General features: G+C 42.9%; 1 protein-coding gene across 1 annotated transcript in view; it reads right to left on the bottom strand.

The window, feature by feature from the left end:
* The window catches only part of RGS22 (regulator of G protein signaling 22), a 144,223-nt gene that overhangs the window by 42,505 nt on the left and 82,331 nt on the right, over positions 1 to 19,387 (bottom strand). The window contains exon 15 of the mRNA XM_062189865.1: positions 1,007 to 1,201. Coding sequence (XP_062045849.1) covers positions 1,007 to 1,201 — 195 coding nt within the window. The remainder of the gene's footprint in view (positions 1 to 1,006; positions 1,202 to 19,387) is intronic.

Genomic DNA, 19,387 nt, shown 5'->3' with positions numbered 1-19,387 from the left:
TTTAATCTGTGATTCAAAATAAATATTAAAGGCATTTCCTCCACCCATCCATAAGAATAGTGAAACTATTCAAGCACTGAGGTTTACAATGATCTCTTTTGGAATGAAGAAAGATGAGCTGCAACTTTTATCCACTCTACCAGTCTGACCTGCTGCACATCTGGGGTGGGCTGCCTGCAGACAGCAGCACTGAGTCAGGGGATCTGCTTTTCATAACACACATGGGATGCTTACATTTTCCATGGGTGTACTATCTGCTCACTCAGCATAATAGGAGGTAGGCTCTTTCCATTCATCAAAGTGAAGGCCACTGCTGAGCGGTGGCAAGAAGGGAGAAAGCCCTTTTGGCATATTTTACTGGTTCACAGAAAACCAAAAATCAGACTTCCTCTTCTGAACTATTTGGTCAAGAATTTAAAAGTGACATAGATTAAGTCTTGTTATGAGACAATAGGGAAACTGAAAAAAATAATAAAGTTCATAAATATTTCTCCTGCCCAAGTTTTGAGCCTGTCCAAGTCTTTTTTGAAAAAAAAAAAAGATTTATTTTATTTATTTGAAAGTCAGAAAGAGAGAGAGAGAGAGAGAGAGAGAGAGAGGTCTTCCATCTACTGGGTCACTCCCCAGATGGCCGCAATGGCACAATGGTTGGGACTGCGCCAGGCCAAAGCCAAGAGCCAGGAACTTCTTATAGGTCTCCTACATGGGTGCAGGGGCCCAAACACCTGAACCATTTTATTGTTGCTTTCCCATGCACATTAGCAGGGAGCTGGATCACAAGAGGAGCAGCTGGGCCTGAAACCAGTGCCCATATGTGATGCTGGCACCGCAGGCAGCAGCTTTACCTGCTACGCCACAAACTCAGCCCTAGCCAAATCTTAACTCTAAATCCCTGGTCCATGTGAGACTTTTTACAGTTATTCTCAAGAGATTTAACAACACTGTTTATCATTGGTTTTGCAGTAAACCCAACTGGCTCACACACAGCTCATCAGTGCCGCAATACCTTTCCATAAGCAAGTTGGTCTGATTTTACCATCTTTGTCCAGGGCTCAAGGAGGACTAGCAGGATATATTCTTCTGCCGTGTCAAAAAGGTCTTCAAACGGTGGCTGTAGGTTCAGATAAATGTCTTTTTTCTTCTCCTGTTGGAGTCCTACGTCATGAGTGGCTGAAGGAGCAATGTATGTGGCAAAAAGATACTAAAGGAGAAATGGAGACGGTGTTGGGGGAGACCACAGTGGTTGGCAAAGTCCTTAGTAAAGGCATTTACAAAAGTAAAGAGAAGCCCAACAAGCTCAAGTAGGTTTTTTCTCAAAAGATGGCAAAACTACTTTAAGACAAAGCAATGTATTTAGTCAAAAGATCGCCTCTTTCATTTTCTTTTTCCATTTCTTCATTGGTAAATAGTCAATTAGCCATTTTCCCTCAGATCACAAAAATCTGGAGGATGTACAAGTTATTAGGGTGATTGAAGTTACAAATCTCATTTTCCCACTTGTGTTCACAATGTTTCCAAATGTGCTACTTTCCAAAGCAGTTGAAGTCCCCTTTTGGAAACAAGGCTAGAATACACTGGAGTTGAAAATCTAGCTGCTAGTCTTCTAACCGGACCACCTGCCCTACCCAACTGAGCTGCTGAGTTCTTGAGACGGGGCTAATTATCCCTCTCTGCCGTAAGATGTCACCGTCTGGTGTCCAAGGCCGTCGAGGAGACACAGGAGGGTGATGAGAGTGAAGGAAAAGTCAGATGCACAACTTCCAGCAAGTCTACCAAAATGCCTATTTTATTCCACTCATTTGCCTTGTCTCCCAATAATAGCCATTCATATCTGAGAGTCAATTCAGCAACACTTTATTTTAGAATTGTTATAATATTTAGATATTTTAGATATCTATTTTAGATATATTATGGCCGGAACATGAGATCTAAATGTAGCTTTTCTAAGAAATCTCATTAATTGCATTTCATTTCATATACTTAAGCGTTGGATCTGACAATGTTTAGATGCAAATGAAATATATACATTTGTACCAAGAACAAATAACTGTCTTATTTAAAATAATCTATTAAAAGTTGTAAAGGGTACACATTAATAACATAAACATACCATATTGCAAACATTTGGGTAGGTGTTACGTGCAAAAATGAATGAATAATAATAGACAACATATGCCCTGAAGGAGACCATTTAATGTGACATGGAGATGAAGATCAATGATTACGACACAGTATGAGAAGTACTGCACTATAAGTGAGCATTACAAATAAGATCTTCAGTGATACCTACATTCTCTTAAGTTCATCTTCCATTAATCAACTTTTTTCTTTTAAAGTTTATTTATTATTAGTATTATTTTAATTTATTTGACATGTAGAGTTATAGACAGTGAGAGAGAGACAAAGAGAAAGGTCTTCCTTCCGTTGGTTCACTCCCCAAATGGCCGCCACGGTTGGAGTTGCACTGATCCGCAGCCAGGAGCCAGGTGGCCTCTTCCTGGTCTCCCATGCGGGTGCAGGGCCCAAACACTTGGGCCATCCTTCACTGCCTTCCCGGGCCACAGCACAGAGCTGGACTGGAAGAGGAGCAGCTGGGACCAGAACCTGGCGCCCATATAGGATGCCGGCGCCGCAGGCAGAGGATTAACCAAGTGAGCCACAGTGCTGGCCCCTCTTTTAAAGATTATTTACTTGAAAGGAAGAGTGAGAGTGAGAGTGAGAGAGAGAGAGAGAAAGAGAGAGAGAGACAGAATCTTGCCGATTCACTCCCCAAATGGCCTCAATGGCTAGGGCTATCCAGAGGGATACCAGATAGCAGGAGCCAGGGACTCCATCTGGGTTTCCCAAGTGGGCACAGCAGCCCAAGTACTTCAGCCATCCTCTGCTGCATTCCCAGTTACATTAGCAGGGGACCAAAATGAGAGTGAAGTAGCCAGGACTTGAACTGGTGCCCATATGAGATGCCACCATTGCAGATGGCAGTTTAGCCTGCTGTACCACAATCCCTGTCCCCATTAACACCTATCAAACTGTAAAAATGCCAACTTTTCTGTAATTAGTCTTGTTTTGCTATTCTGTACATTTCCACAGATTTTTTAAAAAGATTTATTTATTTATTCGAAAGTCAGAGTCACACAGAGAGAAGGAGAAGCAGAGAGAAAGAGAGATCTTCCATCTGCTGGTTCACTCCCCAGTTGGCTGCAATAGCAGGAGCTGCACTGATTCGGAGCCAGGAGCCAGGAGCTTCTTCCTGGTCTCCTACGTGGGTGCAGGGGCCCAAGGACTTGGGCCATCTTCCACTGCTTTCCCCGGCCACAGCGGAGAGCTAGATCGGAAGTGGTGCAGCCAGGACTCAAACCGGCGCCCACTGAGATGCCGGCACTGCAGTCAGCGGCTTTACCAGCTTCACCACAGTGCTGGCCCCGTCTTGTTCTTTCAATATTGGATATTTACACTATTCCATGCTTCTTGTCTGCTTGATAAACTCTAATTTTGTAAAACTAACATGGAGTTCTCCTCTCACACCCTCCTTCCAAGATCATACTTTCTATTGCTCTGTCACAGAATAATGTAACTACATTTTTAAACATCTTCTCTTCTGGACTGAGGTCTATCAGGGCAAAGACTGTAGTGCATCTCTTTCAAGACTTTATTTATTTGAGAGGCAGAGCTACAGAGGGAGGGAGGAAGGAGGAGAGAGAGAGAGAGAGAGAGAGAGAGAGAGTCAGTCTTCCATCCACTGGTTCACTCCCCAAATATCCGCAATGGCCAGAGCTGAGCCATTGAAGTCAGGAGTCAGGAGCTTCTTCTGGGTTTCTCACATGGGCGCAGGGACCCACACACGTGGGCCATTTTCCACTGCTTTCCTAGACCACAGGCAGAGAGCTCGATTAGAAGTGGAATAGCTAGGACATGAACCTGTGCCTAGGATGCCAGCACCACAGGCAGAGGTTGAAACTACTATGCCACAGTGCTGGCCCCCTGAATCTCTGTTTTCTAAAACCACTCTTGACAGACGGTAGATGTCCAAGACATTTACTAACTGAACTGACTTCACAGGAAAGATTCTTTTATACATTGGAATGGGAGGATGAAAGTGTTCTAAAAACTCTTCAGAGAGAATATAACTCTTAACCCTAATCTTTAAAGATGAATTGGGAGTCAGACAAGAGAAGAGGATTGATGAGAAAGATGGCCTAAGCAGTAGGAAAACAAGCCAATGCATGGAGGCATAAGGGCATTTATAACCTATGGAGAGATCCTAGGCTCCGTCAAGACGAAACTGGTTAAAAGACAGAGGTAGAACAGGAAAGATTCTGTAAAGGAGATGGAGATCAGAACACAGATATGATCATTGTTATCTTTTGTTAAGAGATTTGCATTTTGGGGGTTGGCGTTGGAACTTAACAGGTTAACCGGCCACCTGCAATGCCAGCATCCCACATGGGTGCTGGTTTGTGTCCTGGCTGCTCTACTTTCAATCCAGATCCCTGTTAACGCACCTGGGAAAGCAGAGGAAGATGGCCCAAGTCCTTGGGCCCCTGTATCCACTTGGGAGACTTGGATGAAGCTTCTGAATCCAGGCTTTGGCCTGGCCCAGCCTCAGCTGCTGTGACATTTGGAGAGTGAGTCAGTGGATGGAAAGTATCTCTCTCCCTGTCATCCCCCAATCTCTGTAACTCTGCCTTTCAAATAAGTAAGTCTTTTTTAAAAGTCTTTAAAAAAAGAAGTTTACATTTTTACCTAAGATATCATGGGGAATCTTTGAAGGGTTTTAGGTGAGAAGTGACAGCATTAGAAATGGACCTTAGAAGCAAACCTCTGTGGTATGAAGTGTATTTGAGGCAGTTTGAAAAGGTATTTTTTTTTTAAAGATTGATTTATTTTATTTGAAAGTCAGAGTTACACAGAGAAAGAAGGAGAGGCAGAAACAGAAAGAGAGGTCTTCCATCCACTGGTTCACTCTCTAGTTGGCCGTAATGGCTCAAGCTGTGCTGATCCAAAGCCAGAAGCCAAGGGCTTCCTCTGGGTCTTCACACACAGGTGCAGAAGCCCAAGGACTTGGGCCATCTTCTACTGCTTTCCCAGGCCATATCAGAGACTGGATCGGAAGTGGAGCAGCCAGGACTTGAACCAACGCCGTATAGGATGCAGGCACTGCAGGTGGTGGCCTTACCTGCTATGGCACAGTGCCGGTCCTGGGAAGTTATTTCTACAGCTAGTGAGGAAGTTATGTGCCACCTTTACCTCTTGCCTGCGTTGTTTTTTTTTTTGGTCTTCCCAGTTTCCTCTTTGCTTTTTTACAGTCTATTCTTATCATAACAAATGTATAAAATCCTTCTGCACACCACAGCACTACTCACATCCTCCATCTTCTCACACAGAATAAAACCCAAGGTCCACCTGTAAGTGGAGATCTTTGGGAAGTTTTGCGATGCTAAGTGGATAGTGAGAGTAGTTCAGTACCTATCAGTGAGGAAGCCCCTGGAAACCCCATAGGCTCTCAATGTACCCTAAAAGTAGCCGTGGACTAGATACTAGTTATACTCCAGCCCTAAGTCTTTAAAGTGCCAGAGGAAAATCACTGTCAACTTGTCATTCTGTACCTAGCAAAAATATTCTTCCAAAATGAACACAAAACAAAGCTATCATAAACCAGAGACTAAATCAGAATTCATCAGCAGCAGACATACAATTAATAAAACACTAAAGGAAGGCTCTAGACCAAAGCAAGATGGACTAGAAAACAATGAGAAGCATAAACATGGAGGTAAATATCAATAAATATTCATTACCAAATAGAGCAGTATTAATAACTAATAAAGCCTGAGGAAACAGCCAAACAGTCTAAGGAAGAGAAGTCAGAGAGAGACAGGGGTACACCAAGTCAGAGGAATTCTGCAGAAGCCAAGGGAAGAGGTAAGCTTGAAGTCACAGAGAGTAGTAGACACATTAGAAGATGTCAAGTGAAGTGAAAGTAACAATACAACAGAAGGTTCTGGTTAAAGTACAACGAAATGATCCGCCATGAGGTAGGAAATCACTGGGTCAGCTACACTCAGGCTGTGGTTTAAAAAGATTTGATGTGGTACGTATCAAATTCTTATATAGAGTAAGATAACTTCTTCAGTTTAAAAAAAATGAGAACAATGAGGAATATGACAGAAGCTGAAGCGGTGAGTCGAATAACAGTGACAGGGAAAACGATGATCAGCCCTGGTAGACACTGGAGTCTATCTCCTTCGTTTCAGTCCCAGTCTTGCCTGCATTCTCTGCTTTCCCACTAAGATCTACTGCTCTTCTCAGCCTTGTGAGGGACTCCACACGCTCTTCACCCAGTCTACCGCCGTAACTGTACCGCGGGACACTTCGGGATGCCAGCTTAAAGCCAAGCTGCTGAATGCCATTCTACCCAACTGCCTGGCGCTTTCACCTTCTGGAATCCTGCCTTTTTTTTTTTTTAAGATTTATTTATGTATTTGAAAGTCAGAGTCACAGAGAGAGGAGAGGCAGAGAGAGAGAGAGAGAGGGAGGGAGGGAGGGAGGGAGAGAGAGGGAGGGAGGGAGAGGGAGAGAGAGAGAGGAAGAGAGGAAGGGAGGGAGGGAGGGAAGGAGGGGGAGGGAAAGAGAGAGAGAGAGAGAGAGGTCTTCCATCCAATGGTTCACTCCCCAGATGGCCGCAACTGCCGGAGCTGTGCTGATCCAAAGCCAGGAGCCAGGAGCCTCCTCCAGGTCTCCCACATGGATGCAGGGGCCCAAGAACTTGGGCCATCTTCCACTGATTGCTCAGGCCATAGCAGAGAGCTGGATGGGAAGTGGAGCAGACGGGACTTGAACTGGCACCCATATGGGATGCCGGCACGCCAGAGCGTTAACCCACTGTGCCACAGCGCCAGCCCCTGGAATCCTGCTTTATGATTTGCTTGAGAATAAGTTTCTCTTTACTTTATCATTTACCGTATGAGTTGCACAACTACCTCTCTCTGATCATACTTCTCATCCTCTTATGTCTCCCAGCAAGCTTTCCTTTATTTCAGCACAATCTGTAGCTTCTTCCCATTCTCTAAGTCACGACGCCCTCGTTTTTCTTACGTTTGTACATGATTTGACAGAAGACTCTTCTGTACCTTGGCTGTGCTCTTACAAACACCCTTAGTTCCTCTGCAGTTAGACCCAGGCTCGATTCTGGGTCAGCCGAGTCATTCATTCATTTTCTCAACTCTATCCTCAAGTTCCTAATAAAAACTATGATGACTGACTCCAATATAAAGAAACGCTTGTTTAAAAAACTTCAGCTGTGATCACAAAAGCTTATTATGTTTTTTGCATATTCTAATCAACTCCATTTCCCTGGCTTTAGACCCTGTCATCCTCTTTAAAGCTCCCAACTATACCCTCAAGCTTATTCACTTAAAGTGAACTTGACCTCCCATTCACTGGTGTGAATGCCCTCAGCTTTTCTCTCGAGAGCTCTCCTAAATTGTTTTGTTTCTCTGATGTCTCAAAGGAAGACACTTTTCCAAGCCCAAAACCATTCACACAAGTGCCTGACTGCATTCATCCAAGCCTATCACACTAACAATTTCCTTAGTGTCTCATTTCCTTAAGCCACGCTTCTACAGATGGCAAGTACTTCCTTATACTATGAAGTTCCAGTGAAATGTAATGTCTCTTCCATGCTAACGTGTCTTCCTGATTGTTTTACCCTCAAACCATTACCCCACTTCTCTCTTTCCCTCTCTCTAAAAATAGCATGCTCACTCCTCAACCTGAAAGCAATCTCTAAAATTGCTAAGGACCACATAATCGCCAGTTCAAAAGCTTCTCTCCTAAATCTTCATCCTGTTTGTTCCTTTGGGTAGCTTTGCCACTGCTCATTATTTCCTCTCTCCTCTGACTTCTCCAACACTTTCTCTTGGATTTCTGTTATTTCCATTCCTTCTCAGGCTCTTTTGCTGACCCTTTCCTTCTGCCCCTCTCTCCTCCCCCCTTTTTTTTTAAAGATTTATTTTATTTATTTGAAAGAATTACAGAGAGAGGTGGGGCCAGAGAGAGAGAGAGAGAGAGAGAGAGAGAGAGGTCTTCCATTCCTCTGGTTCACTTCCCAAACAACAGCAATGGCCAGAGCTGAGCTGATCCAAAGCCAGGAGCCAGGAGCTTCTACTGTATCTCCCACATGGGGCCCAAGCACTTGGGCCATCTTCTACTGCTTCCCCAGGACATAGCAGAGAGCTGCATTGGAAGTAGAGCAGCCAGGACTCGAACAGATGCCCATATGGGATGCTGGCGCTGCAGGCTGGGGCTTTAACTTGCTGTGCCACAGCAGTGGCCCCTCTCTTAAAAGACGGCACTCATTAAAGTTCCACACTCAACTATGTTCTTCTCAGTTCACATCTCTATACTTTCTCACATGTTCAGGCACACCTGGCCAGAACTTTTGTATCGTGCCCTCCATGCCCCCTGCCACACCCTCTTCCTCTTCCACCAAGTTCCTGTTCATCCGGCAGGACCCATCTTCCTGACCCCTGAAGTCTGACTTCTGCGTCCTTTTTATGTGCTCCCATGGACCCTATACTTTGTGTTTCTCCCCCTTGAAGATAAAGTCTATGAAGACAGAGACTGGCTCTGTTTTTTAATGGCTATATTCCTTGCTAAGTTTCTATTCTCATTTTGTTCTATGGAGCCACAGGGGTCCATGCATATTATTTAGCTGCGTAACTGGTAATCTCAAGGGGCTATAATTAGGATAGTCTGCCCCCATTCTGGTCTAAGATAACTGTCTTGGCATAATTATTAATCGTTCCACTTTCACTCTCAAAACATCTGGATTTAGATGATAAATTACATAGTGTCTCTATACTTTCTATTTAAGGACAATTATGAAATTTCCCTAACATAAGATTCCTAGAAGTTCTTGACAGACATTTAAAGCTGTAAATAAAGGAAAGACGAGAAGGGTGCTTGGCATAGCAGTTAAAATGCTACTTGGGATGCCGGCATCCCCTATCAAAGTGCCTGGGCTCAAGTTTCAGCTTTAGGGGCTGTCACTGTGGCACAGCAGTTTAAGCCACCATCTGCAGTGCTGGCACCCCATATGGGCGGGAGTTCAAGTCCTGGCTGCTCCACTTCCATTCCAGCTCCCTGCTAATGAGCCTGGGAAAGCAGTGGAGGATGGCCCAAGTGCTTGGGCCCCTGCACCCCTGAGGGAGACCCAGATGAAGCTCCCAGCTCTGGCTTTGTTGCAGCCATTTGGGGAGTGAACCAGCGGACGGAAGATCTCTTTTTTCCCTCTGACTTTTAAATAAAATAAAATCTTTTTAAGAAAAGTTTCAGCCCCATTTCTGATTGCAGCTTCTTGCTAATGCACATCTCGGAGGCAGTAGTAATGGCTCAAACAGCTGGGTACCTGCCACTCACGTGGGAGACTCAGATTGAGTTTTGGACTCCTAGCTTCTGCCTGACTCAGTCCTAGCCACTGCAGGAGTTTGGAGAGTGAGCAAACCAACAGATGGAAGCTCTCTGTCTCTCTGCCTTTCAAATAAAAATAACTAAATAAATAGTTTTTTAAAAAAAGAATTGAAAGACAGAGGGTGTTCCCTGCTATGAATCAGACATTTGTTTAATTTCCAATTATATGAATTCAACAGCTGTTCTCAAAAGCCAAAATCTTGAACCAGTAATATTGTATTTAGAATGTGGGTTGAAGCAAGACAGATTTCCTTGGTTAAAACAAATGCACTGGGCTGGTATTGTGGCATAGCAGGCTAAGCCTCCGCCTGTGGCACTTGCATCCCATACAGGCACCAGTTCGTGTTCTGGCTGCTCCTCTTCCGATCCAGCTCTCTGCTTATGGCCTGGGAAAGCAGTGGAAGATGGCCCAAGTGCTTGGGCCCCTGCATCCACATGGGAGACCTGGAAGAAGATCCTGGCTCCTGGCTTCAGATCAGCCCAGCTCCAACCATTTCAGCCATTTGAGGAGTGAACTAGCAGATTGGAAGACCTTTCTCTGTCTGTAACTCCACCTCCCAAATAAATAAAATCTTTAAAAAAAAAAATGCATCAAAGACTTCTCTCTCTCTCTCTCTGTAACTCTTTCAAATAAATAAATGAATCTCTTAAAAAATGCACTAAATAATTGCACCTAAATGTGAGTATTCATTTGCCTCCCATTCTCCCTTCTTTGGTGCTGCTGTTTTTTATTTTTCCTTCCTCACAGCCAATTTACCAGAACATTGGTCATTTTCACTTAAGCATTTTGTCTTTGATCAAGCAACAACCCCCACTATGATAACCAGCATAAGCCTGAAAAGTAATACACTGCCCCATCTCCCAGATTCTTTATCAGTCTTATTATGAAGCCGTGGAACTGGAAAGATTGAAAGGGGCTTGCGAGGTCACCCACTCGGGGTATCCCCAGCCCACAGGGTGCTCTTCCTCACCTCTCCAGGGTGCTAAAGACAAGGGTGGATGAGGGGTAAGGACAAGAACTGTGAATTCGGCTGTCACTCCCCTGTGAGGCCACAGCGAAAACGGACTGTACATTCAACTGCATTAAAATCTGAGTATGTTTTTCTAACAACCCAAAGGCAATCTATAAGCATCAGTGGATAACGGACAACTAACTATATATATACACCAAACACAACAGATGTAATCATGTCTATATAAAAAAATAAAAAGCTAAACAATACCTTTAAAACCTTAACATCTTCATAAACATGATGGACATCATTTTTAGGCTGACATCAATTGATTTTAAGATGAATTATAAAGATTATACTGTATGATACCTAAATAGGATAGTCTCATTATAGGTTAGAAACATAGTTTAAGTATCCTGGGACATTTGTTTCTTTATTGGCCACCCAGCTCTTCCTTTCCAGCCACAGAGTAAATAACAATGTAGCTCATGCTGGAGGAAAAAAAATGCTCCCTTCAGAGTCCAGTTAGCTACTCTGATGCACATTAAATGGGAGATTCACTCACACACAGCTGTGGCCAACCTGATTCCAATTTAAACATTAACCTAGGATGCTTGAACAGCCCGGCAGGAAAGTTTTTGAGAAGGAACACAAGCACTGCCTGTCCTGATCAGGCTGCTTGGCACTGGACACAACACGGCTCTAAACTCCATCTCTCCTGGAGACGCTCAAAGGTTATGTAATCAGGAAATGCACAATGGGCGGCCTGCCCTGCACCTCTCCACACCTGTGCCTGTGACTCACTTTCTTGGCATCAGTGTCAAATGGAGGGGAGCGGGGGAGGACAGCAATGCCTCCTCCTAGAAATCTTTTACAGTCTTGAAATTCTTACACTCAGGACTATTTTGTAGTTCAACAGATTAGCAAGACGAAACAGATGGGTAGATGGATACTGGGGAGAGAGACAGGAGGAAGAGCTGAACTGGAGAGGAAAAATGAACAGAGAAACAAATTGGGAGAAATGAAAATCAAATAAATGGCAGGTGGGAAGTAGAAAAATGATACCCTGAAAAACATTTTGTTTCTAAAGGGTGTTAACAATGAAGAGCAATATTGTTGGCTAAAAAAAAAAAAAAAATTCTGTTTGCCTCTTCAGGGGACTCTCAGATGCTTCATTTGCTGCCAACAATACCCTGCACACAACAGCCGAATTGTACCACACAGGAGATGGCGCAAACATGACATCTCCCATTGCAATTTACATTTTTTCATGTAGGATTTCAGTATCCCACTTAATAGTTTTCAAACCACTTTGAAAGTGTTTGTTAATGAGCATATTCTTGGACAGAAGTGGATCCCAATCTCCTTTCAAATATATCATGATGCATTCCAGACTTACTTTTACCACATCAATATTTTCTTATTCCATCATAAAGCCTAGATAAACATACCTGAGAAATGAGCACTGTGGTGGGCTTATTGATTATATTCTTGTTTTTAACACTATGAAGAGAAAAAAAAAAGTGAAATATTTTCCACGACTGTCTGTGCTATTTGGACTTCTCTTTGTATCAAAGACAAAACGATGACAGCTATGAGGTTTGAGTCCAATTATCATGCTGTAGATGCACCCAGCAAAGGATCCTTGCTGTGCCAAAGGTGAGCACAGCCTTTGGGAAGGCATCTTTTCCATAAGAAGTGGCCGTTTGATGAGCTGCAGCTTGACACTCATGTGTGTTCCAATGAAAACAAGAACAATTTCTGTGTAGCCTTAAAAGGCAAAGTCAAGAATAATACCAAATGTTGTAGCACATGTGTTGATTTGTTATGTTACATTTCAGCTGTTAGTTATGTTAATGGAACGTTTCACATCTTTGTTTTGATGTATTTATTTTAATGATCATGTGTATGTATCCTTCTATGATTGCCTAGTAACACTGATTGCATGATGTTCTGCTGTCACCACCAGGCCAGGACTGGAAGTGAGAGAGACAGAAATGTAAAATTTGGGAACTGCGTGATTTAAAATGAGTCCCTCAGTACACTAAAGATCAGCATCAAAACATGTGTGCTGTGAGATCCTGATCCCAGCTTATAGGACACCCAACAGAACATATCACCAGGTTAAGTTAAATTGGGGACATCTGAAAAGTAGATTTTCAATATAACTTATTAAAGTATTTCAGAGGTAGGAGAAAACATTCATGCTTCAGCATTTAGTATCACTAAGTCCATTTTTCTTAGACTCACTCCTTGACTACAGTAGTAAAAGAGAGAATTCTAATCATGTCAGTTGTAAAGAAGGTATTTTAATATGTATCTTTCAGGACCCACACTGTGGTATAGTGGGCTAAGCCTCTGCCTGTGGTGCCGGCATCCCACATGGATGCTGGTTCTTGTCCCAGCTGTTCCACTTCCAATACAGCTCCCTGCTAGTGGCCTGGGAAAGCAGTGGAAGATGGCCCAAGTGCTTGGGTCCTGCACCCGCATGGGAGACTGGGAAGAAGCTCCTGGCTTTAGATTGGCCCAGCTCTGGCCATTGCAGCCATTTGGGGAGTTACCCAGGGAATTGAAGACTTCTCCGTCTCTCCCTCTGTCCATCTGTAACTCGGCCTCGCAAATAAATAAATAAATATTTTTAAAAATTTATCTCTCACATTCTTCTAGCAATTTTCCAAGATGTCCACCAAGAAAATATGAGAAATAAAGCTGTCTTCTGTTGCTATTCCTGTCTCCTTACAGGTAGTTTGCAAGAAATGGGGTTCTGCCTGATGGACCAACAGAGTGCTATCAACAAAGCCCCAGCTGGTAGCCCAGGAAGAAGACAGAGCCCACAAAACCCATGACCTTACCGCATACACTCTGAAGACAAAAAGAGGGGAAAAATGTTGTGTTAACTGAAATATACAGAGGTTTTTCATAAGTTCCTTCTTCAAGCTCATAGCAAAGAAACTGTGTAGAACATGACAATTCTACAGTAAGGGTGATGTGTCTTTTTTCTTAAAGATTTTTATTTGTTCATATATTTACTTGAAAGGCAGACAAAGCGAGCGAGCGAGAGACTCAATCTCCAGACGGTCACAACAACCATGTTTGGGCCAGGCCAAAGCCAAAGCTAGGAGCCGGGAGTCAGAAGCCAGGAATTTTATCCTGGTCTCCCACGTAGGTGGCAGAGGCCCCAGCACTTGGGTCATCCTCCACTGTCCTTCCAAGCATATCAGCAGGAAGCTGGATTGGAAGCAGAGCAGCTGGGGCTCAAACAAGCACACACTCAGACATGGGATGCCAGTGTCACAAGTCAGGTCTTTATTGGTTGGTGTAAGCAAGAGAGGTTTGTAGGCAGTCTCCAAAGGGTAGGAGACAAATTTGTAGGTGGGGGGCCAAGGTCTCCAGCTGTTACATTGGAGAAGCTTAAAACGGAGAGGACTAGAGTAATACTTGTCTTGTCTTTATCTCTCCACCCCTACTATAAGCAATGGTGGGCTGGAGCCAATCCCTAAATTTCAGGCACTTTTTGAAACAGTTGTTAAACTCAGTCATTATCAAAAATTAATATAAAAATTTTTAAATTATATTAGAAACAATGAAGACTCAAAATTCATCATTTCCAAATGATTTTACTACTCTGCATGCCCTTAAGGTGATTCACCTCTCCTGCAACTGGACAGTGGAAACGCTGCATGGCAGTGTGCTAGGGCACTCTTCCCACCCAATGACATGTGGCAGCTTGGAGGCACCATGGAAGGGGATTTACACCTCCTACAGCACAGAAACCAAGGCTGCTTTCTCCCTGGAGGGCTGATGGTGACATATTTAAAATCACACCACTAAGTATAAGGGAAATGCACTTCTCTTTTCCTATCATTGTCATTAAAAACATGTGGGGTGGTGCTGTGGTGCAGTGGGTAAATGCCCTGGCCTGAAGCACCAGCATCCCATATGGGTGCTAGTTCAAGACCCGGCTGCTCCACTTCCTGTCCAGCTCTCTGCTATGGCCTGGGATAGCAGTAGAAGATGGCCCAAGTCCTTGGGCCTCTGCACCCATATGGGAGACCCGGAAGAAGCTCCTGGCTCTTGGCTTTGGATCGGCGTAGCTCTAGCTGTTGTGGCCATCTGGGGAGTGAACCATCAGATGGAAGAACTAACTCTCTCTCTCTCTGCCTCTTCTCTCTCTGTGTAACTCTGACTTTCAAATAAATAAATAAATCTTTTTTAAAAAAACCATGTAAATAAAGTAGCAAAAAGGCAAATGACACCAGCCAATTCAGCTATTCACTGGGGACAAAAGCACTTTCCAGAATATAGCAGTTCATACCAGACTGTGGTCATCTCTAACACAGTTTACTTACATGTTCTAACTGACATCCACCTTTAAAAATAGAATACAGTAAAGTTCCCTTTAATAATTAGGGTAAAGCTGAACTGGAAGATGTGACCCAGGAAGCCTTTCTTTAAATTGTTTACATTCTGAACTATCTTTCCTTTAGGAAAGGGCAAATATTGATTTTCACCTCAGTCTGATAAGTGAATCAGAAGAGGTTAGGCCTTAGTGGGAAAAACTTGTTAATTTTCCCTCATGATAAAGCAAAAAGAGCAGTTTTGCAGAAGAAATATTAAAACAGAGGGTGGCATTGTGGCACAGTGGATTAAGCCAACACCAGCATCCCATATAAGCATCAGTTCCTGTACCGGCTGCTCCACTTCCTATTAAGTTCCCTGCTAATGCATCTGGGAAAGCAGTGGAAGCTGGCCCAAGTGCTAGGGCCCCTGTTAACCATGTGGGAGACCAGGAAAAAGTTCCTGGCTCCTGGCCCAGCCCTGACCTTTGCAGTCATTTGGGGAGTGAACAGATTTCTCTGTCTCCCCACCCCCCCCCCTGTAACTCTGTCTTTTCAAATAAATAAAAAAAACTTTTAAAAAATAATCTGATTTCTTTCATTTAAAAAAGATGATTTGAAAAGCAGAACTACAGCAAGAGCAATATCTTTTATCTGCTAGTTTACTCCCCAATGACTGCAATGGCTGGGGCTGAGCCAGGCTGAAGCCAGGAGCCAGGAGCTTCTTCTGGGTCTCCCACATGGGTGCAGGGGCCCCAAGTACCTGAGCCACCTTCCAATGCTTTCCCAGGTACATTAATAGGGAGCTGGATTGGAAGTGGAGCAGCTGGGACTCGAACTGGTGCCCATATGGGATGCCAGTGTTGCAGGCTGGGGCTTAACCTGCTGTGCCACTATGCCGGCCCCCAAAAACCAAAATATTAAAACACATTATGAGAAATAAAATTGGTACTAATGGATCTTGATTCAATGTCTGGACCCCAAAGAGAATAAGATTATTTCACAGATAATCAAACACCACAGAGCAGATGTTCACCAACCTGTAACAAACAACAAAACATACTGCTGTATTTGAAGGCAAACTTTAAAATAACATTGAGTCTTCTCGATTAGGCTCAATAACTCTATCCTTGGAATTCATATAAAATAATGAGATGAAACTGTTCCAAAAAGCTGAAATCAAAACAGTCCCTAGAGATGTTTACAAAAGGGATATAAATGCTGTGATACAGGATACTTTCAGAAATCACAAAATATTCACTTCAGCAAAAACAGAAGTCTGTTTTTATATCCATCCACAGCTCTATTCTGTGGGCACAGAATATTATCTGAGTTCATATGAGGCAGAAAAAGAAAATAATGAGCAAATTCAAGCAATCCAATCTTTTTTTTCTGCAAAAAAAAAAAAAGAGGAAAAAATGATGACTTTTAATGACCTCTCATATCCCGCTAAGAGTTCAACAACACTACTGAGGCTATGCCGAGAGGGAATAAATTACAGATGGAGCTTTCCACAAATGGATTTTCATGTGAAGGACTTTGGATTTTTCAATTAGGAATCTTAAGGATGGGATCTAGGGATTGCAACATCCTGGTACTCACTGCGAGGCAGACTACTGCCCAGATCAACATGAGACAGACTTGCACAAAAAAGATAACGTGATGACAATTAAACGGAGAATGTCTGGCAATCGCTCAGGCCCTACTAATGAGAACTCAAAGTGAAGGAGAACCTCCAAAAATGCCAATAGGATAAAAGAATAAAACAGACTTGAATCATTTTGGACAGGAAGACAAGTCAGAAGGGAAAAACAGAACGTGTTAAGTAAAGCCAAAAACAAACCATAAACTCAAGGGACAAAATAGACTAGGTTTCAAAGACTGATTTGGCCCATTGCTTAAGACATTTTAAGCAAAATCAATAAAGTACACGAAAGAATAAAATAAACAAGCACACATACACACAAACAGCTATCACTAAGCAATATAAGGCAACCTAGAGAAAAAAGGATTTTATTTTGTCAATTTTTTAACTCATTAAAACAAAATCTTTGACAACAGCAAGATATGCATTCAAGCTAATGGAATTATTTAACCTCTAATAAACAATTTCTTGGAAATTAGTGAACAAAGAATAATGTTATGGGAAAGGCATGATTATATTAACATTTTGGCTTAAAAAAAAGAAAAACTCTCTTACAGGAATGCTACTCTTTGCTAACAAAGCACATAAGACTGACACACGAAACCAGGCCATCAAGAGATTACTTTACTAAGAGAAAATCAACCATCAATCAGCTTGGATATTTATGTTAACTAGCACAGCACCTTGGGAAGCAGGCTCACATGAACAAGGCGTGCTAACTGCATGATCCCAGGAACATGACCTGGATGACCAGATGCTTGGAGCAACAGGCAGCTCAGGATGGTGCTGCGAGAGCATGGCGCTTCCCATTCTGGGAAGCCACTGCTGACCAAGGACTCTTCTTGCCTGGGACATTCTTTCTTTAGACGTGCTGGGACCCTCAGTACAAACCTTGCAAGTCTGTGAAGCCATTCTGGCCCCAGACAACTGCTTCTATCTGTTTTGAATTATTACATATTGATTTCAGAGTTTAAGTTTCAAAAGGCAACCTGATTTTTAGGTTCTTTGGGTAGGGTAGGAGAGGACAGGGATATTTCACAGTTGCTCCAGTGTGATTTACTAAGAGCTCTTTATTGAGAGCAAGCTTGGCCTACAAACATAGTATGTCTACAAAGACGGAACACTGGACATCACTGAAGTGAGTGATGTTTCATCATGATAGCCTGTGGCTCAATAAAACTATTTTCACATAAATAATTATAAAGATAAAACACCTAGCTGGCCATCACATCCAAATGATCAATGACTATTTACAGTCAGGTTTACAATCTGTTGCTAAAACTATTAACATACCAGTTTATTCGGAAACTATCAGAGCACCTTTCAGATGCCACCTTCAGTCCTGAACATACAATGTTAAACAAAGATCACCTCGAGGACTTACAGTCTAGTGGGGAAAAATATTAAGGGTAAAATCTGACATTACACACTTTAAGATATTAAAGTAAAGCATTAAACAATACCTTTTCCTAGAGCCAATAATCTGAAAGCCACAACTTAGAAGAGTATAGTGTCTGGAGTCAGAATATTTGGTTCTAATGCCAAGTTCTCCAGTTGCTACAAGGGTGGCCTCAGAAACGTAGCTAACTTCTCCAAGCCTCAGTTTCCTAATCTATACATTGGGGATAGTACCAGTATCTGCCTCTCAGGAGTGTCAAGAATTAAATGTAATTACCCGTGGGAGGTTATTACCACAGAATGCAGCAGATAGAAATCATTAAGTAAATGTCGGGTATAATGATTACATGGTTCAGGGCAGTTAGGATGTTGGTTTTTCTGGAAATAAGAGAATTAAGAGATGATCTTTGGAGATCCCTTTTTGGTCTACGGTCCTATAGCGTTTTGAGATCTTTAAGACTGAGTGTGGGTGGCTGGCACAAATATCAGCAATAAGGCAAACGAATGGGCAACTGTAAGCCAGGAAGCTGGCTGCTCCAAGTGTTCTTCCTGAATGCACTTCCCCAGCGTATGTGCACATACACACACATGCACACGCACGTGTGTGCACACACACACAGAGAGATGCCGATTCTGTGCCCAGTGATTCACAGTGCCCGGGAATCCAACCCTGACTGCTACTTGGGACACCATCTCTCTGGTAACAAAAACAAATAATGAAACAAAGCTGGAACAGTAATTGCTCAGCACTCAAGAAACAACCTAATTATGAAGACAGTGAAATCTACCATGACGCTATAAAGAAGCACATGATTTTCCACATTCAATACCACACAACCTCATTGCTCACCTATGCCCATTCATCTTTTAGGAAGTGCAGTTTGGTTCTTAATGCTGCTACAGAGTAAAGAAAAAAAAAAGAGCTCTGTTAGTGCACCTGAAAATACACCATCGCCCAGAGAAGGAGCCCGGAGCTCATAGCACTTTAATGAAAATGTCAGGACCACCCTGAAGTATTGAAACCCTGCAAATGCCAAGGAAAGAGAAGCTAAACAATTAAGGTAATGGATGACAGTGAGCAAAGAAAAAAACAAGCTCATTATCGGACAAACATTTTCAACACTACTTCTCTTGTGTCATAAAAAGGTTTTCAAAGGAATCTGTGGCAACACCCAAGGTCTTGGATATTTAAAGTTAGCTCAGACTTCTCTGGGGAATATTGTCAGGACAATCCAAACTCAATGGGAAGGGCTTGCATGGTCTCTTTCTCAGCTTTTCCGGGGTTCTCTGGAAAGGTGGGCAAAAGAAAGCATATTCTTAAACCTGGACAGAAAGTGTACTTAAGGGGTAGCACCTGTGTGTGCTTTGTTCGCCAGTATGATCATGCGAGCCTAGGATATGGCAGATATTTGATAAATGTTTACAGAAATATCAACAAAAGGGGTTTTTAAAATTCGTATTTATTTACTTATTTGAGAAGCGGACAGAGAGCTCCCATCCACTGTTTCACTCCATAAATGCCCACAACGTCACCCATGAAGTCAAGAGCTAAAAATTCAACCCATGTCTCCCACAGAGCTGGTAGG

Source organism: Lepus europaeus, chromosome 4, assembly GCF_033115175.1.
Source record: "Lepus europaeus isolate LE1 chromosome 4, mLepTim1.pri, whole genome shotgun sequence".
In the NCBI taxonomy this organism is placed as follows: domain Eukaryota; kingdom Metazoa; phylum Chordata; class Mammalia; order Lagomorpha; family Leporidae; genus Lepus; species Lepus europaeus.
The sequence above is the reverse complement of the archived record's forward strand: the minus strand, read 5'-3'. Positions and strand labels throughout refer to the sequence as shown.